This window comes from Phycodurus eques, chromosome 22, assembly GCF_024500275.1.
Source record: "Phycodurus eques isolate BA_2022a chromosome 22, UOR_Pequ_1.1, whole genome shotgun sequence".
Taxonomy (NCBI): Eukaryota; Metazoa; Chordata; class Actinopteri; order Syngnathiformes; family Syngnathidae; genus Phycodurus; species Phycodurus eques.
Genome location: NC_084546.1, coordinates 10,062,882 through 10,081,859, shown reverse-complemented (window position 1 = coordinate 10,081,859; position 18,978 = coordinate 10,062,882). Strand labels below are relative to the sequence as shown.

General features: G+C 40.3%; 2 protein-coding genes across 5 annotated transcripts; both read right to left on the bottom strand.

The window, feature by feature from the left end:
* Nucleotides 1–497: 497 nt before the first annotated feature.
* LOC133397177 (uncharacterized) lies at nt 498–7,728 on the bottom strand. Of its 4 annotated transcripts, none has more exons than XM_061667758.1 (3): nt 7,395–7,728; nt 3,597–4,477; nt 498–2,984 (listed from the first exon to the last, which is right to left on the bottom strand). In XM_061667758.1, exons 2-3 carry the CDS (start codon nt 4,021–4,023, stop codon nt 1,669–1,671), a joined length of 1,743 nt encoding a protein of 580 aa, XP_061523742.1. In that variant the 5' UTR covers nt 4,024–4,477; nt 7,395–7,728; the 3' UTR covers nt 498–1,668. The 4 variants fall into 4 exon arrangements, with proteins under 4 accessions (XP_061523742.1, XP_061523743.1, XP_061523746.1 ...); XM_061667759.1 differs by having other exon boundaries at nt 7,639–7,728; XM_061667762.1 differs by lacking the exon at nt 7,395–7,728 and adding an exon at nt 7,191–7,266.
* Nucleotides 7,729–7,863: 135 nt separating this feature from the next.
* ttll12 (tubulin tyrosine ligase-like family, member 12) lies at nt 7,864–18,067 on the bottom strand. The gene is made up of 14 exons (XM_061667623.1): nt 17,869–18,067; nt 17,573–17,730; nt 15,633–15,831; nt 15,348–15,507; nt 14,678–14,811; nt 13,913–13,989; nt 13,705–13,821; nt 12,851–13,039; nt 12,664–12,775; nt 11,660–11,811; nt 11,104–11,185; nt 10,948–11,016; nt 9,949–10,087; nt 7,864–9,266 (listed from the first exon to the last, which is right to left on the bottom strand). The coding sequence occupies exons 1-14, from the start codon at nt 18,010–18,012 to the stop codon at nt 9,112–9,114; spliced, it is 1,887 nt and encodes a 628-aa protein (XP_061523607.1). The 5' UTR covers nt 18,013–18,067; the 3' UTR covers nt 7,864–9,111.
* Between the last annotated feature and the right edge of the window lie 911 nt (nt 18,068–18,978).

Here is an 18,978-nt window from a genome sequence, read left to right as displayed (position 1 = left end):
ATGTTTACCTTGTGTATTCATTTCTGTTAACAATCAACACTGTAAAACAACTTAACAAAGGAGGTGAATAGAAGATATACTGGATATCAAGTCTAAACACCTCTGTTCAAATGTCAGGTTTTCGTCGTGCGGGTTACGTTCCAGACCCGCCCACGATAGTTAAAAAATTCGCAATGTAGAAATACCTATAAAAATACCGATAGAAATATGATTTTTAATTTTTTTTTTAACCTGACATTTTTTTAGGGTCTTCAAACACACTTTTAAAACAATACACACACATTTAAACACAAAATATATTAAGAGAATCCAAGCGCAATGGATAGAAAAAGTGAGAAAGTATCAAAATTAATAACAGATACAGTACAAAAAATAAGGTGTTTGCATCCCAGAGAGACTACGCGTACTGTCAATTGCCTTAACTGGTTGAAAACAGAAAAAAAAGATTAAGTAAAAAAAAAAAAATGAATAAAATAAAATAAAAAGGAATTCCTCAATAATAAAAATCACCGTAAAGCGTGAACCGCAATATAGCGGAGGTTTACTGTATACAAAAAAGAGAACAAGATCGATCATTTTAAAACGTTTTTCCACTATTACTTAACCTATAACCTGTCCAACATAGAATGTGGATTGTCAATGTCTTGATGAAATACAGCAAGGACGTCCCAATAACGACATTGCTTGGATGGCAGCATATGTTGCTCCCTCCAAAGCCTGTATGTACCTTTCAGCATTCATGGTGCCTTCACAGATGTGCAACTTACCCATGCCATGGGCACTAACCTACACCATCCCATCACAGATACTGGCTTTTGGACTTTTCCCCCCCATCCTAGAATTGGAGCTTCTTTCCCTTCCTGATAGGCTAATGACAGAGGACCCAACATTTAAAAAGAACCTGTGGAAAGTGTCACCGTGGAGACACAACTTCTGATCTGTGTCTGAACCACAATTGTTCCATTCACATTTATGTCAGTTTCTCAATTTGACTTCATACACTGGTACTCTTTTATATATTTACGCCCTCTCGTTGTAAATGTATTTGGTTGCTTGACTATGCTGGAGATCGATACAAAGCCCTTCTGCAAATGTATTTTTGTCTACGGAGTGATTTATTTAATGACATCTGTTCAAGACAGCGCAGTCGAATGTACACAAAACTATTCTACGATGTTTCATTTTTTCGGACTCAGTAAGGCCTATATACACTGTATATGCTTTTTCAAATGTGCTATTCACATTTTAACTTACGAAATTATACAGAATATTGCGATGTTGCAGATGTCTGATAAGCTAATTGTGGATAGGAAGAATATTCATGGATATCTGAAATGTTCTTTTGACCAGGCAAAACTGAATGAAAGCTTTTGAAAGCTTTTTTTGTTGTTGTTGATGCTAATTGCATGCATGGTTGGTTGGATGGACGGCCGTTCAACAGCCAACATCAAAGGACTAACGGTGTTTTACTTGACACGTATTCTGACAAGAGGACAAAGAAAAACACATCCACTGGAAGTTACCATCAAATAAAACTTGCATTCTATGCATTAAAAGACTTAGAGAGTACCCAAGTACTTTTACCCACTTTTTAGTGAGGATTTCAGTCTCATTCCAGTTGCAGATGATGAAGATGCTGATCCCTATTTAAGGTGGACAAAAATGTCATTAACACTGTCCAGTGGACCCATGAGAGAATCTTTTCCGTTTTGATGCTTTACAGTGTTGTTCTTTTTCCTCCGTGTCAGAGTCCAGGATTATGATACGTCCTACGGTAACTGGCTTGTTGGTATCAATCTTCTCATTATTCAGTTCAACATAATTGTCATCCTCTGACGAAGCAAGTATTTGTACTTTATTGGAAACCACCAAATCATCAGTTAGACTGTTGGCTTTGGGTTGGACGTTCATAAAGTTAGCATGTTTTTGCATACGCCCCACCTTTTTTGGTTTGCTGCTTTTGGGCCAACGGCGATCTCCACTTTCAGAATCCTCATCCTCGGAATACGGTGGCGCTGAACACTTCAGCAAACGTTCGGACACGGTCAAATAGTTGCGCGCCGACCCAGTCGGGTAATCGCAACTGTCTTCGGTATCGCAGCTGTCTTCAATCTCATTGTCCAGCAATCTCTCTTTTTGAAATGTGTATTGCTGCTTGTCAGCCATATCCCACTCCGTTGTTTGCGTTAAACCCAAATCCGCTTCAAAATGCTCCTGAAGATTTCGTTTAGATGAGTCATAAGCCTCGAAACATGAAGCAGCAAGGCCCGATGATGATTCTGAACCTGTCTCTGGTCCATCTCGCTCTTTACTCTCTTTTGACGGATCTTTTTCTAGCAAGTCATTTTCTTCATTTGAGGGTTCATATTGAACTTTCTGCGACAAAACAGACTGGTGCATTTGTCTTTCCCCTTCCTCCTCATCTGAAATTATTTCTGTCTGTACTTCAGTTAAATCTTGTCTGCAGACTTTATTTTTCAATAGTGAAATCTTTCCCTTGGGTTCAGTTGGTGGAGGAAGCTCCAATGTTGGAGGACTGGTTTCATCGTCACTTATGTCTTCATACTGAGGATTTTCTAAATATGCTTGGAACCTGTTCTTTTGCTCTCTTAAAGGAAATACTGCTGGCTCCTTTAAATCTCTGTCATCATCTGAAATGTCTTCATATCGTGGATCCTTTAAAAATTGCGCAAGGGACAGTTCCTCCTTCTTACCTTTAGGTACAGGGCTTAATGCTTTCTCCTGTAATGTCTTCAAATTTTGTGCTGCATAATCTGCAGGACCGTGAAAATGTTTTACTTCATTATTTGACGCAACAGAGTCAATACAATTTGACTTGGTATGTGCAACTTGGAAAAGTTCTGGTTTACTGCTCACACCGACGCAAACAGGCTTATTATTAATTTTTGATGAGTCGTTTTGGTCGGTTCCTCCTTGATGCTTTGAACAAGTGGTAGCAACGTCCATCATAATTTGCAGATATTCTGAGGGAGTAAAGAGATTGATGTTATTTATCTATGCCCCAATACTTACAAAGAGTCTCTCTGTAAATGAAAAATGAAGCTGTATATTTCCTCCAATCAATTTTATGATTGAACAATGACACTAATGTACTGCTAATGACAGATGTCGCATTATCCTACGAAAAAACTATCGTTATTCAAAGGCTCGGTTAAAGTAATACCTGTACTCATTAAACCCATTACACCTTTTGTCTTTATACAATCGTGATATCAGTAAAGACGTGCAATAGTTCCAGCACTTTCACAAATTCATACATATTCACTCGTATCTCAGAAATAACACCATTTACGTTGCTCTCTGCTAATGTCTGCTGTCTGTTACAACCTTGTGATGGATAACAACTGCCAATAATTAAAATTCTCCTATCAGTAAAATTCATTGATTTTCATTAGTGGGCCATGTCTTTACCGTTATTGATCACATTATAAATCACCATGAAGTGTTTTTTTTTTTTTTTTTTTGGTATTGTTTGCTTTCTCTCATCTTTTGATAATGAGAGAAAATGTTGGTTTTGTAATAAACTAATAAACAGAGATACTTGGTGGAAACATGATTTTCTAGACACTAAGTACCTGATGAAAGATTTTCTGATGCTGAATCAGTGAAATCATCTTTGAATTTGGGACATATCCCATCAGCCTTTCCTGTGTTCCCATTCAAGCATTTGGCTTTTCCAGCGGCAGCAGTGAACTGCTCAGCAACGATTTGATTGGAACAGGCGTCTCTGTTATTTGTCCAAAAGGACAGACCCTTGTGGATAGTTGTAGAGCCATAAAGACTGTTCTTTTGAGTCCTAAAGTATGCGAGCCTGTCTGCAATCAGGGTTTGTATTTGATCATCTGTTGGTGGTTCCATTTCTCCAGTTGGCAAAACCCCACATGTTGATGCCTGACGAGAAGACACCAGTTGCCCACAAACAGCTGAATCAGCGCCGCCTGCACAGTCTAGGTTTTGTGCTTTGTTTTGTCCAAAATTCAAAGTAGTTGGTGAACTACTCATTGGCAAAGATAAATGGCATCGTGCATTGGACAAATGGGGATTAGGATTAGAATTGGCACGCAACTTCTCCGACGAAGATGTGGCCTTGAAGAGCGATTTGAAACCTGCAGTGATCTGGGAGGGTATTTATAATCCATGAGATCTGTGGGTGAGAACGAGTTCCATGTTTTCATCGCTTGCAGCCTTCTCCTGTTGACTGTGGGTTGCAGGATTTTGAGAGCGAAATGGATGGTCTACGATAGGCTTCCCAGAATATTGATTTGCTTCATTGTGGTTTTGCATTCCATTTTCAGAGCTGATCATTGAATCAAAGATGTCCTGATTGTTCTGAGTTGAAATAGTGGGGTGGGGACTGCTACGCTGTTGGCATGCAGGATAGGCTTTTCCTTGACTGTCTACACATCCAGATGGCATTGCAAGGAAAGCAGACTATGTGATGACTTCAGTGAAATATCTAGGACAAAAAGAGAGAAACTGAGATTAGCAGTTGTTATCCATCAGCAGTTGTTATCCATCGAAGGTTATAATTGTTTCTAAGAAAATAAATATTCTAGAGTAATATTTTTCAAACTTTGAATGCCAAAATGTCTCTACCATTGGATGTCCGAAATGAAGTTTCATGATTTGCAACATATTTTCTGAAGATGTTAATTACATTTTTGGATATGCCATAATTTTGAGAGCAAACAAACAGGGGTCCTTAGTTTACAACAGTCCTGACATAGGATGTATCGAGGTTACGAACTTCGCGCAATGAAATAGTCTATGCAGCGGAGAAAGAATACATAATCATGTGGCAAAAGAAGGCATGCTCAGTTCCTACTGTACTTAGTTTTTCTTTTCATTGTTTTAAATTCAAGTCACAAGTTTTTCATGAAAATATTTACTGTAATTAGAACTTTACTAAGACTTTAGCACAGGTCTATGATAGACAACTGTACGTCTCTACTAGGGCTGCACGATTTATTGTTTGATTATCGTCATCGTGATGGACGCATGCGCAATAGTCACATAAAAGACTCGGTACCCAACATGCACCGCGCGGATCATACAGCTCGGAAGCAGGCAACATAATTCACGAGCTAGTGCTAGCACTAACGTTGGTACGTAAACATGCTGGTGTTCTGTCGATTTATGCGCGACAACACAGTCAACACTGGCCAGTCAACACTGGCTTGTGCGTGCGAATAAATGTTAACAACAGCGAGCAAGGCAGGCGGGATTGCCATTTCAAGACGTAATCGTATTGGTCGACGTCAGGTGATACAGTATGTCAGAGGGTTCTCCTTTATATTGTCACACTACATGGAAGACATCCCCCCCAAAAATGCGACATCCTTTTCCAGATCCACAGGGTTCAATATGACTTCCGTCCACCCTTTGCAGCTATAGGAGCTTCAACTCTTCTGGGAAAGCTGCCCACAAGGTTTTGGGGATTTTCTGACCATTCTTCCAGAAGCGCATCTGTGAGATCACACACTGATGTTGGACGAGAACGCCTGGCTCTCAATCTCCGCTCTAATTCATCCCAAAGGTGTTCTATCGGGTTGAGGTCAGGACTCTGTGGAGGCCAGTCAAGTTCATCCACACCAGACTCTGTCATCCATGTCTATGCCCCTTGCTTTGTGCACTGGTGCACAGTCATGTTGGAAGAGGAAGGGGCCAGCTTCAAAGTGTTCCCACAAAGTTGGGAGCATGGAATTGTCCAATACCTATGGTGCTGAAGCATTCAGAGTTCCTTCCACTGGAACTAAGGGGTCAAGCCCAGCTCCTGAAGAACAACCCCAACACCATGACCCCCCGCCACCAAACATTACACTTTGCACAATGCAATCAGGCAAATATCATTTTCCTGACAACTGCCAAACTAAGTCTCGTCCATCAGACTGCCAGTTGGAGAGGGAGAAGCGTGCTTCCAAAGAACACTGCTCTAGAGTCCAGCGGGGGCGTCCTTTACACCACTGCATCCGACGCTTTGCAATGCACTTGGTGATGTATGGCTTGGATGCAGCTGCTCGGCCACGGAAACCCAATCCATGAAGCTCTCTGCCCACTGTTCTTGAGCTAATCTGAAGTTTACGTGGCCTGCCACTTCGTGGCTGGATCTTGGCTTCCACGTTCTTATAATACAGCTGACAGCTCCAATATTTAGGAGCAAGGAAATTTCACGAGTGGACTTGTTGCACAGGTGGCATCCTATCACAGTTCCACGCTGGAGTTCACTGAGCTGCTGAGAGCGACCCATTCTTTCACAAATGTTTGTAAAAACACTCTGCATTCCTAGGTGCTTGATTTTATACACCTATGGCCACGGAAACGATTTGAACACCTAATTCCGATTATTTGAACGGGTGAGCGAATACTTTTGGCAATATAGTGCATATCGTATCATAAACAGTCCAAAAAATACATAGAGGGAAAAAGAAAAATGTGTGCACGTCACGAGTATGTTATCCTGTATTTTTTTCCACATCACAATATGTAGTATATTATATATCGCAATGTAATTTTTTTTCCCCTTCCAATATTGTGCAGCGTGTACAAATTCCAGTTACGCCGCCGCCGTAGGAACGGAACGCCATTATATACCAAGTGTATCTGCGTCATCCATGGACATGAGCGGCTGAAGAAAATACCTGAAGGGAAATGTATTGATTTTCAAAAGTATATATTTTTTTTATATAACTTTATTGGCGTCCGATATTTACAGTACGACGTCAAATGACACGCGACAAGGCTAAAAATAAACGCGCTTTTGGATTCAACTATACATTTGTACATTATATTACTTAACTAAAAGGAGGCTGTCCGATTATTTTGTGTTGTGAAAAGAAATTCTCCTTAATATTCATTTTTGTTTTCAAATTATGCTGATTTTTGTTACCCCGAGATTTGCTCATTTTTTTTCACGCAATGACTGGAATGAATTCATTTGAAATAATTAAGCTAAACATTATATGTTGTTAATTTCTGCATTTAAAAAGCTTTCTAATAATACCCTTTGAAAATAGGATAAAGAAATGATAAAGAAACTTATTCAAGTTTGAAACTGGGTCACACCTAAAATCTCGACAATCATTCAGCTTGCAAATAAATTTAACTTAAAAAAAATAATAATTTACGCGCATACTAACATGCAGTCTTGCATACGTAGGAAGTCCGCTGACCTGTTTTCCGGGTTTGGTCACGTGACGCTCCGCACGAATCGCATTCACAAACGTCGTGATTTATGAGCGCGTATCAAGTCCTTTCTAACGCCGTCATCAGTCAAATTGCAAACGGTCAAACGAATACGTCGCCTACGCATAAATGTACGGTCGGAATTGAACGGAAACTGGACGTAGCGCCGCGAACGCCACAATCTGGCTTACCAGCTGGCTTTTAAAAGTTCTCTCCAAGGTTCAACTAAACCCAAGTAAAATCATCTTCTTGTCTTACTCCAGTGGCCCTCCAATTTACTCGATTGTTCACGTTCGGGAATCCAAACCAGGAAGTTTCGTAAATTGCGGTGACGCGAGCTATAATAAATAAACCAATCAATCAATCAATAAATAAGATTCCCTCGCTGATATTCTCTTGAACGAGTAAACGAAGCGCAACCGATTTTTGTCTCACATTGTCAAAAACTGCGGTCAAGCCAGCCTCCACTCGAAAAGTAGCAGTCAAGCCAGCCGCCCCTAATTTTGTTCATACTAGGCATTACGGTAATAGGTCGCCAACTCGCGGCGAAAGCCACCTTCAAAATAAAAGCTTCCCAATAATACGGACGCAAGTGCTCTTCGGTTAAGGGATGCAACCAGCCAAGTTAATTTGAATCTTGAGATACATTACATACATACATACATAAAAAAAATATACTTTATTTGATATCTTAGGAAAAATAAATGGCAATGGACTGCACTTATATAGCGCTTTATCTCCATCATCACAGTGGCCAAAGCGCTTTACAAAGACTCATATTCAAAAACCAATGGGCGACTGCTGCCATGCAAGGCGCTGCCATGCCCACTGGGAGCAAATTAGGGTTCAGTGTCTTGCCCAAGGAAACTTCGACATGCGGACAGTCGTAGCAGGGATTCGAACCTGTTCTACCTACTGAGCCAAAGCCACCCCAACATAATCCCATTGGTATCTCAAGACAAGTTCAGATCTGTGTGACAGACCACCAAGGACTCCGCGAAAAGAGGTTTGATGAAGATCTGATATTGTATTTCAAAATAAAAATCTCTGAAAACTGCATGTTGCTTTCATTACCCCTGACTGAAAAAATCTGTTAAATATTTTTAATGAGATATCGCAACACCGGTCCAGTTCTGGGGGACACTACCCCCCCCAGGTCTGCAACAAAAGAGGTTCCATCAAAATCTGATGTGGCATTTCAAAATAAAAGTCCTCTGAAATTGGTATATGTCACTGTCATGATCACGGATTTAAAAAATTATTTTAAAAAAAATATCCTAGTTATCACAACACCGGTCCAGTTCTGGGGGACACTACCCCCCCCAGGTATCCAGCAAAAGAGGTCCCATCAAAATCTGATGTGGCATTTCAAAATAAAAGTCCACTGAAATTGCTATATTTCACTGTCATGATCACGGATTTCAAAAATTATTTAAAAAAAAAAAAAATCCTAGTTATCACAACACCAAACCAGTTCTGGGGGACACTACCCCCCCCCAGGTCTGCAACAAAAGAGGTTCCATCAAAATCTAATGTGGCATTTCAAAATAAAAGTCCACTGAAATTGGTATATGTCACTGTCATGATCACGGATTTAAAAAAATATCTTGTAGGAAAAGTGTGGAACGTGGAACGCAAGAGGTTCAGACTGTTTTAGATGGCGGGCCAGTCCAGACCTTCAGTAACTAGTGTCTAACTAACTGGGACTATAACATGATGTAAAGTCAACTGCAATTCAGTCAAACTAGTTTACAAAGTTTAACTTCGATAGCACCAATGGAATACTTTGAACAACCCTCATCTGTTGGTTTATTTTCCCAAAACACAAAGAAACAAACAAAGATAAGGAAAACGAGAAGTTGGTAGAAGGAAAGGGCAGAAATATTGATTATGAGCTGTAGGAAATTATCACGCAATCTGTGTAACAGGGCAGTCGTCAGGCTGGTCCAAAAACAGTGTCTGGAACATGTGGTTGTAGAAGTCTGGGTGGTAGAGGCAGGCTCGGGCGCAGTCTGGGCTGAAGTTGAACTCCAGAATCTGAGGGATCATGACACGCTCACCTGCTGTGAATTGAAAACAAAATAGATTATTATTATTATTTTCCATTACATTACACACCTGTGCTTTTCTTTCACTGGATTAAAATTGCATCATGAATACCAACAAGTAGTAAGAACAAGTCGCCCAACTACGTCGGTCAGTCATGCGGCAATACTCAACCAGTCGTTACACTTTTTGATCGTGACAATTGCTCGAATTATGAAAAGGACAACTTTTCAAATCTGGCAACGAAAAGCAACACATGACTCAATATTCTAGTATAGTCCGACAAACCAATGAGGCTAACAGTATTCCAGTGCAAACCTGGCATGACAAAAGAGGAGCGTTATCATCCAGTCACGCCAAGAATGGCGTAACCAGATGATGATCTCATTGGCTCGTCTAAGGATCGACAAAGAAATCAGTCAAACCAATGGGGAACTGAAGTGCTGCTAGTATCCCCTGGTGCTTTTTGAAGGGTTAAATGTTCCTAAAAAGAAGGTTGCAAGTTAGTATAGTAAATGTAAAAAGCCTTTTTTTTTTTTTTTTTTTTAGGACTCAGACATTAAAAACAAACCACTAGCCTTCATCAGGCTGTTGGTTTGGAAATCAGACACTTTGGGTAGTTACTTGAAGCATACTCTTGATTTTAAAAGACATTTCTATTCCTATACCTACTTTACAAAGAATGGATTGAATACTTGCCATTGTCCTCCGTTCTCCACTTCAGCATGAGGTCTACGGCATAGATTGCTCGGGAAGACGGGTACGGGCAAATACCATATGGGGCAGGTCGAGATGAAGAAGCCTGGAAGAGCCTCTTGAACGCTTTAAACAACTGAGCCTGAGAGAGGAAAAAAGTATGGATAAAAAAAAATGTACTTGGCCACTTAGGGCTACTCTACCACTGTTGGCCTACTGCTGTATTCAAAATGATAAATAGGTCCTTATGTACCGGTGATTATACTTCAACTTTATTATTCAGTGAATATAAAAGTTGTAAATGGCATGCCACAGGGGTCTGACCGTGGACCAGTATTATTCAGTCTTTTAAGGTTGAGGCAGATTAATTTGAGTCGATTTGCATAAACCTTAAAAAGTAATTTCTCTTCATCCTTCTTACTTTTCACTCACATTTCAAACTTCTCTGGAATTTTCCAGTTTAAAAACACTTACAAAATGTATTTGGCTTTCGTTACCGAATAGGACCAGACTGTAATATAGATGTTCTATATGGCTTTGCGCACACCTCCAGCTATACAGTAAGGAACTTTAGCATAACCTTTAATCAGGATTTATCTTTCAACTCTCATATATAACAGATGGTAAGGGAAGTTTTTTGTTTTTTTTTTTTACAGGAGGCCTTATTTGGATACAAATACTATTTTAGTTCAAGTGTAAATGTCTCCTTCCTTTTGTAATTGTAATTGATTGTATTTAAGAGTGAGAAACAAAAAATATGATGGAAAAAGTACTATTTCCCATTATGTATATGTATTATTATTCATCATATACTATGATGTAATGCAATGTGTTATGTAACTATGTAACTAGGTCACATTGCACAATTGTATATGTATTTATTTGTTTTGTTTGTATTTATTTCTTTTTGCTCTGCTGTCTGCAGCTAAGTCGGCATTGTAAATGGGAATCTGTTTTCAATTGCCTTACCTGGATAAATAAAGGTTAAATAAAGTCACTTACTTCCACTTCCTTCCATGGATACTGGGGGTACTGTTTTTCAAACATGGGGATGAACTCATCATAGTGAACCTGGTGACAGAGACCATTGGATCAGTTTGATGTCAGCGACTATTACAAATCAAGAAATGACTTTGTTTAAAATGCATTATAAAGTACCTGCTTTAGCTCCACACCCTCTGTATAGTTCATGACAGTAAAGTGTTTCTGGTAGTCATCAAAATGGTCCAGAGAGAAAGGTCTGAAGAGGTTTAGAAAAACATTTGAGTGAAGGCATAACAAAGGTCCTAAATTTTTTTTTTTTTTTAATTATATTAAATATATAATTGCATATTGAGTTAACATTAAGCAATATGTAACACAGCGAAGTTCCTTGAAGTGTTTGTTTTTGGCTATTGGTAGGGATACACTGACGGTTAGCGAATGTAATCATAAGGCGCATGCTGGTAAATTCACTTTGATATGTATGTTGCACGTGTAAATAAATAAACAATTCATAATACTGCTGAAATTGCTATTTTTTTTGTTCTATTTCACACTTCTCATATGATTTGCAACAAGATAAATCAATCAATGTGAATATTTTCTGTATGTACTTGTAATTATCTGCACCAAAACAATCGGGGAAAAAATTGGAATAGTTGTTATTTATAGCCTTTTAATCCCCGAATCTACAGGTATATTTTTTTATATTCACTGTGTAATCATGCAATACCTATTCGCAAAGCGCAACCAGAAGACATTGTAGGCGTAGAGGCGCAGAGGGTTCACAGAGCGCAACATCAACATGTAGCGGATGTCAAACTTCACCAGTCCAACGTCGTCCCTCTCGAACAGCACTGGGTCCTCAATGTATTTACACACGACCTGAAGAAGAAGAAGAAGAACAACAACAACAAAAAACCTTAATACTTTTTCTCGACGAAATACAATAGACACTGTGGGTTAATAGCGTGAGGGCACCAGTAATTTGAGGTATGATAATATAATACAGTGCCTCAGCTGCCACACTCCCACCCGCACCTCGCGCTTTGCTGACAACAACCTCCTGTCTCTCCCCATCCAGACCAAGTACAACTGAAAACCCACCTGTTGAACACCGCTTTCAGTCCCCTAATGATAGGTAGGGGGAACCACCATTAAAAACTTTCAAAAGGATGCAAAATGTGTATGGGGAAGCTGCAATGGTCTTAAGCACAGTCAAAAAGTGGGTGTCCAGGATCAAAGGCGAAGAACAAGAGCCTGCTTTGAGTGACCTCCGTGGCAGGCAAAGGAGCGGCAGACCATCTTCAGCGGTGACTCCTGGGAACAGTGCTAAGGTTGAGGCACCGATCAGAGAAGATTGTAGCGTCACCAGTGATGACATCATCATCATGCGTCAGCATCAATGACATAACCCTAACCCCATAAACATTGTGCAACCTTTTGAATGTGTTTAGTGGTGGTTCGCCTTCCAATGCAAGAAATTCAATCACAGCTCTCTGCTTCTGACAGGCAGCCAACATTACGTCATTTCCAAAATGGCTGTCGCGAAGAGGACAGGCTTAAACAAAAAATGTTGTAAGTATTTAAACAACAATACTGTGAAAATCTCTGGCTTACTTCTTTTTGACTGCGCCTAAGGCTGCAACATAAAGGATGTACAGGGAAAGTAAAGGTGCGCTGAATACTTTTTGTATACACAGTATTATAACACCCGCCAGTTTGGGCAAACAATACCTTTGGTGTACTCTCTCGCTGTCGGATTATGTAGTTCAGATTGTTGGTGATGTGTATGTCCATCCCACGTGCCAAATTCCAGGGCTTACATATCCAGTGGTTATCTTGTCCCCTAAAATCAAAACAAATCTCAGGTTGGTTGGTAATTTGATTGTTGTTCGTCATTTAAAAAAAAAAGAAAAACTACCTCTGTTGTCTCTCTTGATAGTGCCTTATGAACTGTGGAAGCTCTGTCTGGAGGTTGAAGGTCTTCGGTATCACATCTGAACCATCCTTCACTCTGCGGGCCACGGCAGCGAGGCAATCTTTCACAGTGATGAGGTTCTCACAGGGAAACTGGTTAATCATGACATGAGGTCGCTCCACGCTGAGCTTCCTGTCAGAAAGTCAGATGTTACAACAACATTTTCACAGAGGTCCCACAGAGCCATAGCTGATTTGAAATCAAGAATACTGATTAAAAATTGGGAGTTGAAACAGAAAATAAAAAGGCCCAAATTGAAAATCTATGGTCTCTATAATAATCAGCTTCAGAGTATTTCCAAGGTTTCACTTAATTGATCCATATTGTACAACATAGATACGTGGACAAATTATTGGTACCCTTCTGTTAATGAAAGAAAAATCCACAATGTTCACTGAAATAACTTACAAAATAACTTAATCTGACAAAAATAATTATAAATACAAAAATGACTGGAAATGAATGCAAAAATGAAGCATACCAAGAAAAGAACACTGTTCCTACTGTGAAACATGGAGGAGACACAGTTATGTTTTGGGGCTGCTTTGTTATATCTGGCACAGGGTGTCTTGGAGACTGAAGACTATCAAGGCATTCTGGAGAGAAATGTGCTGACTATTGTGACAAAGCTTGGTCTCAGATGCAGGTGTTCCAACAGGATAATGACCCAAAACACACAGCTAATAACACCCCAAAAAAGAAAATGCAACTGACAACATCAATATCATTAGAATAAATCCAATGAACTTACTGTATATCCACGCCGTGTCGCGTATGTGTGCAAATATTGTCCTTACCTGAAGTCTTTGATGTGGTTGTAGCTCCAAACGATATCCGCCTCCTCCTCATTGTCCGTCAGCTGGAAACGTGAATGCGTCAAGTTGTTAATCACTTGTGACATTTCAGAGTACACCCTGGAACCAAAGTTGAAAACAATGGAAAATTCACCATGTGAACGGCACATCTGAGATTTACTAATCGTCCGAATATGGTATTATCATGTACTTAAGTATTCTGCCCTGGGGTAGTGTGGAGGGATTAATTTCCAGAGGAAGTTGCTCTTTGTTCTCCTTCAAAACAGCCTAGATGTAGCACAGACACAACAGTAAGAAGACTTGCATTGCATCATGAAAAGTAATAGGAATTTGAGAACCGCATTGGGCGTCATTCACTAACAGTGTGTATGCACACATTTTTGCTTCAATCGTTATCCGGGGTCGGGTCGCGGGGGCAGCAGCTTAAGTCGGGAAGCCCTGACTTCTCTCCATAGCCACTTTTGTCCGACACTGAGTCGGACGCTGCGCTGATACGCCTGTCAATCTCCCGCTATAATTCTCCCCCCCCCCCTTAGATAAAATACTTGAACTCCTCCGCTTGGGGCAGACCTCATCCCCGACCTGGCCATCGACCCATTTCCGACTGCGTACCTTGGCCTCAGTCGGATATGGACGTGCTGATTCTCAGCCGAAACCGCTTCACACGCGGCTGCCAACCACTCCAGTGTTAGTTGAAGATCGCGCCACTGCAGCTTGGCAGGCACGAGCTCTTAATTTAGAATAAATTCTCATTCACTAACGTACGCACGTTGGCGAAAAGACAACTGGCCCGTGTGCACGTGTCGCGAATCTGACAGGGATTTTGCGCATATGCTCAATTTATGTGCAGAGTAAGAACATTTCGAAGCATTTATTAGTGAATGAGGCCCATTGCCCTGTAATGAGATTTTTCCCCAAGCAAGAAATTTTTCATCAACAAAGTAATGATACCCACCTCATAATATGAATCTGCTGGCTCTGTGGTTTTTTCACATACCCCTTGTAGATCAGCAGGTATCCATGGTAACAAACGGCACTGCCTGACCAGAGGGTCTGACTCACCATATGCAAAGTCACGGGTTATTTCATCTGTAAAATTAAATGATTCCAAATGAGTATGAGGATCTCAAATTCAGGAGAAACAATGTGGTTTTTGTGCTGGCTGTGGAACAGCTCTACACCCTCAGCTGAGTTCTGGAGGGTACCTGGGAGTTGGCCAAATTCGTCTACATGTGCTTTGTGGACATAATGAGCGTCAATTATCTGCAGATCTTCACAGTTGGACTCGGTCCCTATTCCCCGCCAACAGCACGGGCCCACTGTGTTCTTATTCTAAGGCTTTGACACAATCAGTCACATGCTCAAACAATAACCTCTAAGTTTTCATTATCTTGTGGAAATGTATACTGCTGATTAACACCATCATTTAAAATTTGACCCCGCCTATCTCAACCATTTGATGCAATATTAAAAAACTATTACGGTTTAGTGTGACTATGACCAATGAACACACAAAACAGCTTCCAAAACATCTTAGTGCACAATTCCTTTGGTGTAACCATCGATAATCATCTGGATTATTACATATTTTTCATCCCTGATCTGTGATGTGTGTTTTCCATCACCTCCCTCTTGCAGGTCTCTGAGAGGCCAGAGTACAGTGTAGGCCGCGTGGGCTTCAACAAAGAAGAAGGGAGCCATGCCACAGCTGGGATGGTCAGAGTGACGCACTTGAGAACCAAACTCGTCCATGATGTACCACACTGGAATCTTCTCCTCCGCAGACTGAACATCAAAGCATATTAGGAATAGAAAAGAAGTACAGTGCTTTGAAAGAAGGAATTGATGGAAAAGAATAACAGTGCCATGCGGCATTAGGTACGACGAAATGCGTGTCATTTTCGAAATACCCCTTGGGAAAGTTGATAGGTCTGGTTGTACAGCCACATGTGCTCCATCACCAACTCTACTTTATCAGCATCGCTATTCTTCCTACTCAAGTCCAACCCCATGAGGGAGGCCATTCGGGGCAACAGGCCAGGAATCTGCTCCAACTGCTGACGAGCATGATCAACACGATATGTCCAAGCATGGTCCACCAAGAAAATACTGCAGACACAAGGTGCAAAGGGGTTAAATGTGTTTCAGTTTCACTCATTTAAAAAGCCTCAAGTTCCCTAAACAAGTAAATTAAAAATCGAAAACTACATTAATAGAAGTTGGATAATTCTGTATTGGCTCAAATAGCAACCAGGGCTCCAATATGGAAATGCTGACAAAATTGCTGGTTCTCTGTTGATAAAAGAACAAGGCACAATGGTCATTGAAATATCTTGAAACTGCCTAACGTAATAATAAACAAACAAACAAACAAAAATGACATTGTGATTTTTTTTTCTTTGCAGCAGTGAAAAGTTCATATTTTTCATTGAATGGATTTGAAAATGTGGTACATTTTTGATGCACATTTCGTAACTGCCAAAAGACAGTGGTTGTGCCATGATGTTTCGAGGAGAATGGTGAGCCACATTGTTGGCACATTTTCCCTCAAAGCGCCATAACCCTAACCAATATAAATGTTTCATCGTCTCATCATGGTATTACATATATACTGCAAAATTATGGAAAGCTAGTTTTGAAATCAGTAGTTAAGGATAATAGTTTGTTCAAGTGACTGTAAAAAGGGGTTAGGTAACAAACAAACAAAAATGCTTGCAATACCTCAACATTATTGAATACATGACAAATACAAATTTTGGTACAGATTTTAGCAGGAATCATGGAAATGGTATTCTTCTGCGGGCCACATAAAATGATGTGGAGGGCCAGATCTGGCCCCCGGGCCTTTAGTTTGACACCTGTGCTTTAGCATACCGAATATTCACAGACGAACGCTACATACACACAGGTAATATAACAATACTCAAAAAACGAGTTCTAGTAATAAAGGTTGTCACTTTGTGTAGTGTATCTCCATGCATGCACCACACTGCCCCTAAAAGGCCAATGCGTGCACAGCAGGAACATCAGGTATTTATTTGTATTTGTTGTTTTTTATTGCTATTATTTGAATATAATAATTTATTTTCTGGTTGTTCTTTGATGTTCTCGTTTAAAGTTGAGTTTTGGTAGTTGAATAAAGACAACATGCTGAAACCAATGAATAATCCCGTTTGTTAAACGTGATTTCGATATTAATTGGGGCTGCACACTGTTGGAAGAAAATGACGTGATTTTTTTTTTTTAACTTGCGATGTGAAAAAAATACAGTGATGTAAAAATCAGCACACATTCCTCTTACCCCCCCCCCCCTCCATGTTGTTTGCGCAGTTTATCGTAGTTTCAATAGAAAACAAGTTGCAAAAATGCAAAAAAAGTATGCCGAGTCATTTGTGTGACATCTGCCAGTATTTAAATGAGTATTGAGTAGGTAACAGTAACAGTCCAGACATAAAGTTGCAATCATTTCTTCTCATGCCCAGTTATACGTAGTCATTACCACATTCCTAACACTGTTGATTTAAAAAAAAAAAAATCAATACGATATTTGAAATACACATTTTAACATAATATGCATTCATATTTCTAGACTTGTGTGCATTAGTTTAAATGACACACATTGTTGTGTACATCTGAAGTGTGTCTCTTCAGTGTAGCCATAGCTCTCAACGCCTCCATCCCTCCCTGTTGCTGCAAACTCTCCCTTGAATAAAAAGTAATAGGAAAACGAACATTTTGCAATAAAGTCATGCAAAATACATTTTGATCCGATTCTTCGACTTCGTCATCGATAGAATAAACAATTCTCGAAATAATCGATCGTGACAGCCCGAGTAATAAAGAGAGTTACCTTGTCGGTTGTGAAGCTCGCAGTCCACTCTCGCAAGTAACAATCACTCTGGAGCGTAACCTTGTTCCAGGGTTGTCCTCATCCACGCACTCCTGCTTTATTCCACCATAATTTTCTTGCATTTGGATGATTCCAAACACATCCCCAGCATCAAAAGCCTGTCGAGAAAAGAACGGATCGTATTTATGTACGCCATCGTTAATGACAAGTGAGGAGCAACACACAGGTACCCACGTATTAACCAAATTGTTGTGATCCATTCAAATACTGTCATGAATTTGAATTTTATCACTGACCTCGTTGGTGATTTTATGGTGTAGGCTCCTCCAGTAGGTTTCTGGTATCCCTGACCCTTGCAATGCGTTGTAGTATAAAAGTACGAATATCTTGAATTCTTCATCTTCGTCCCGTTTTAACAATTCGCCAGCAATTGCTGACATTTTTATAGCGCTGGAGTTTTTTAGCCCCAAACTTTACGAGAAACCGGAAGTGAGTGGGTCCAGACATTTGACAGAACACGACAGTCATCACATAGGTAGCATAAATCGTTGCCTTGACGTGCCTTCGTGACGGCCATGTTGGAAAGGTCGAAGATCCCATTTAAGGCAATGCACGGGCATTGAAATTAAGTCATTGTCATTTCTCAATTGATTTTCACAAGGTTTACTTTTTTTTTTTTTTTTTAAATCAACGCCTCAGCAGGCGAATTAACATGGAACTTTTGCCTGAAAAACAAACACATGTGGGGGGGATTTTTTTTTTCTACCAATGTAGCATGCCATTTTAGTTGTTTTACTGTTTTGGTCCGGAGGTCAGAGGGAATCTTTTACATTCCCCTATACATATCCAACCATACCTATAAAAAATGTGGTTTGGCATCGTCTTGCTGAAATAAGCGGGGGCGTCCGTGTAAAAGATGTTGCTTGGATGGCAGCATATGCTTCTCCAAAACCTGTATGTACCTTTCAGCATTAATGGTGCCTTCACAGATGTGTAAATTACCCCCATGCCATTGGCACTAACACAGCCCCATACCATTGCAGATGCTGGCTTTTGAACTTTGCGTCCATAACAGTCCGGATGGTTCTTTTCCTCTTTGGCCCACAGGACACGACATCCACAATTTCCAAAAACTATTTGAAATGCGGACTCGTCGGACCACAGAACACTTTTCCACTTTTCATCAGTCCATCTTGGATGAGCTCGGGCCCAGAGAAGCTGGCAGCATTTCTGGGTGTTGTTGCTAAATGTCTTTTGCTTTGCATAGTAGAGTTTCAAGTTGCACTTACGGATGTAGCGCCAAACTGTATTTACCGACATTGGTTTTCTGAAGTGTTCCTGAGCCCATGTGGTGATATCCTTTCCACATTGATGTCGGTTTTTGATGCAACGCCGCCTGAGGGATC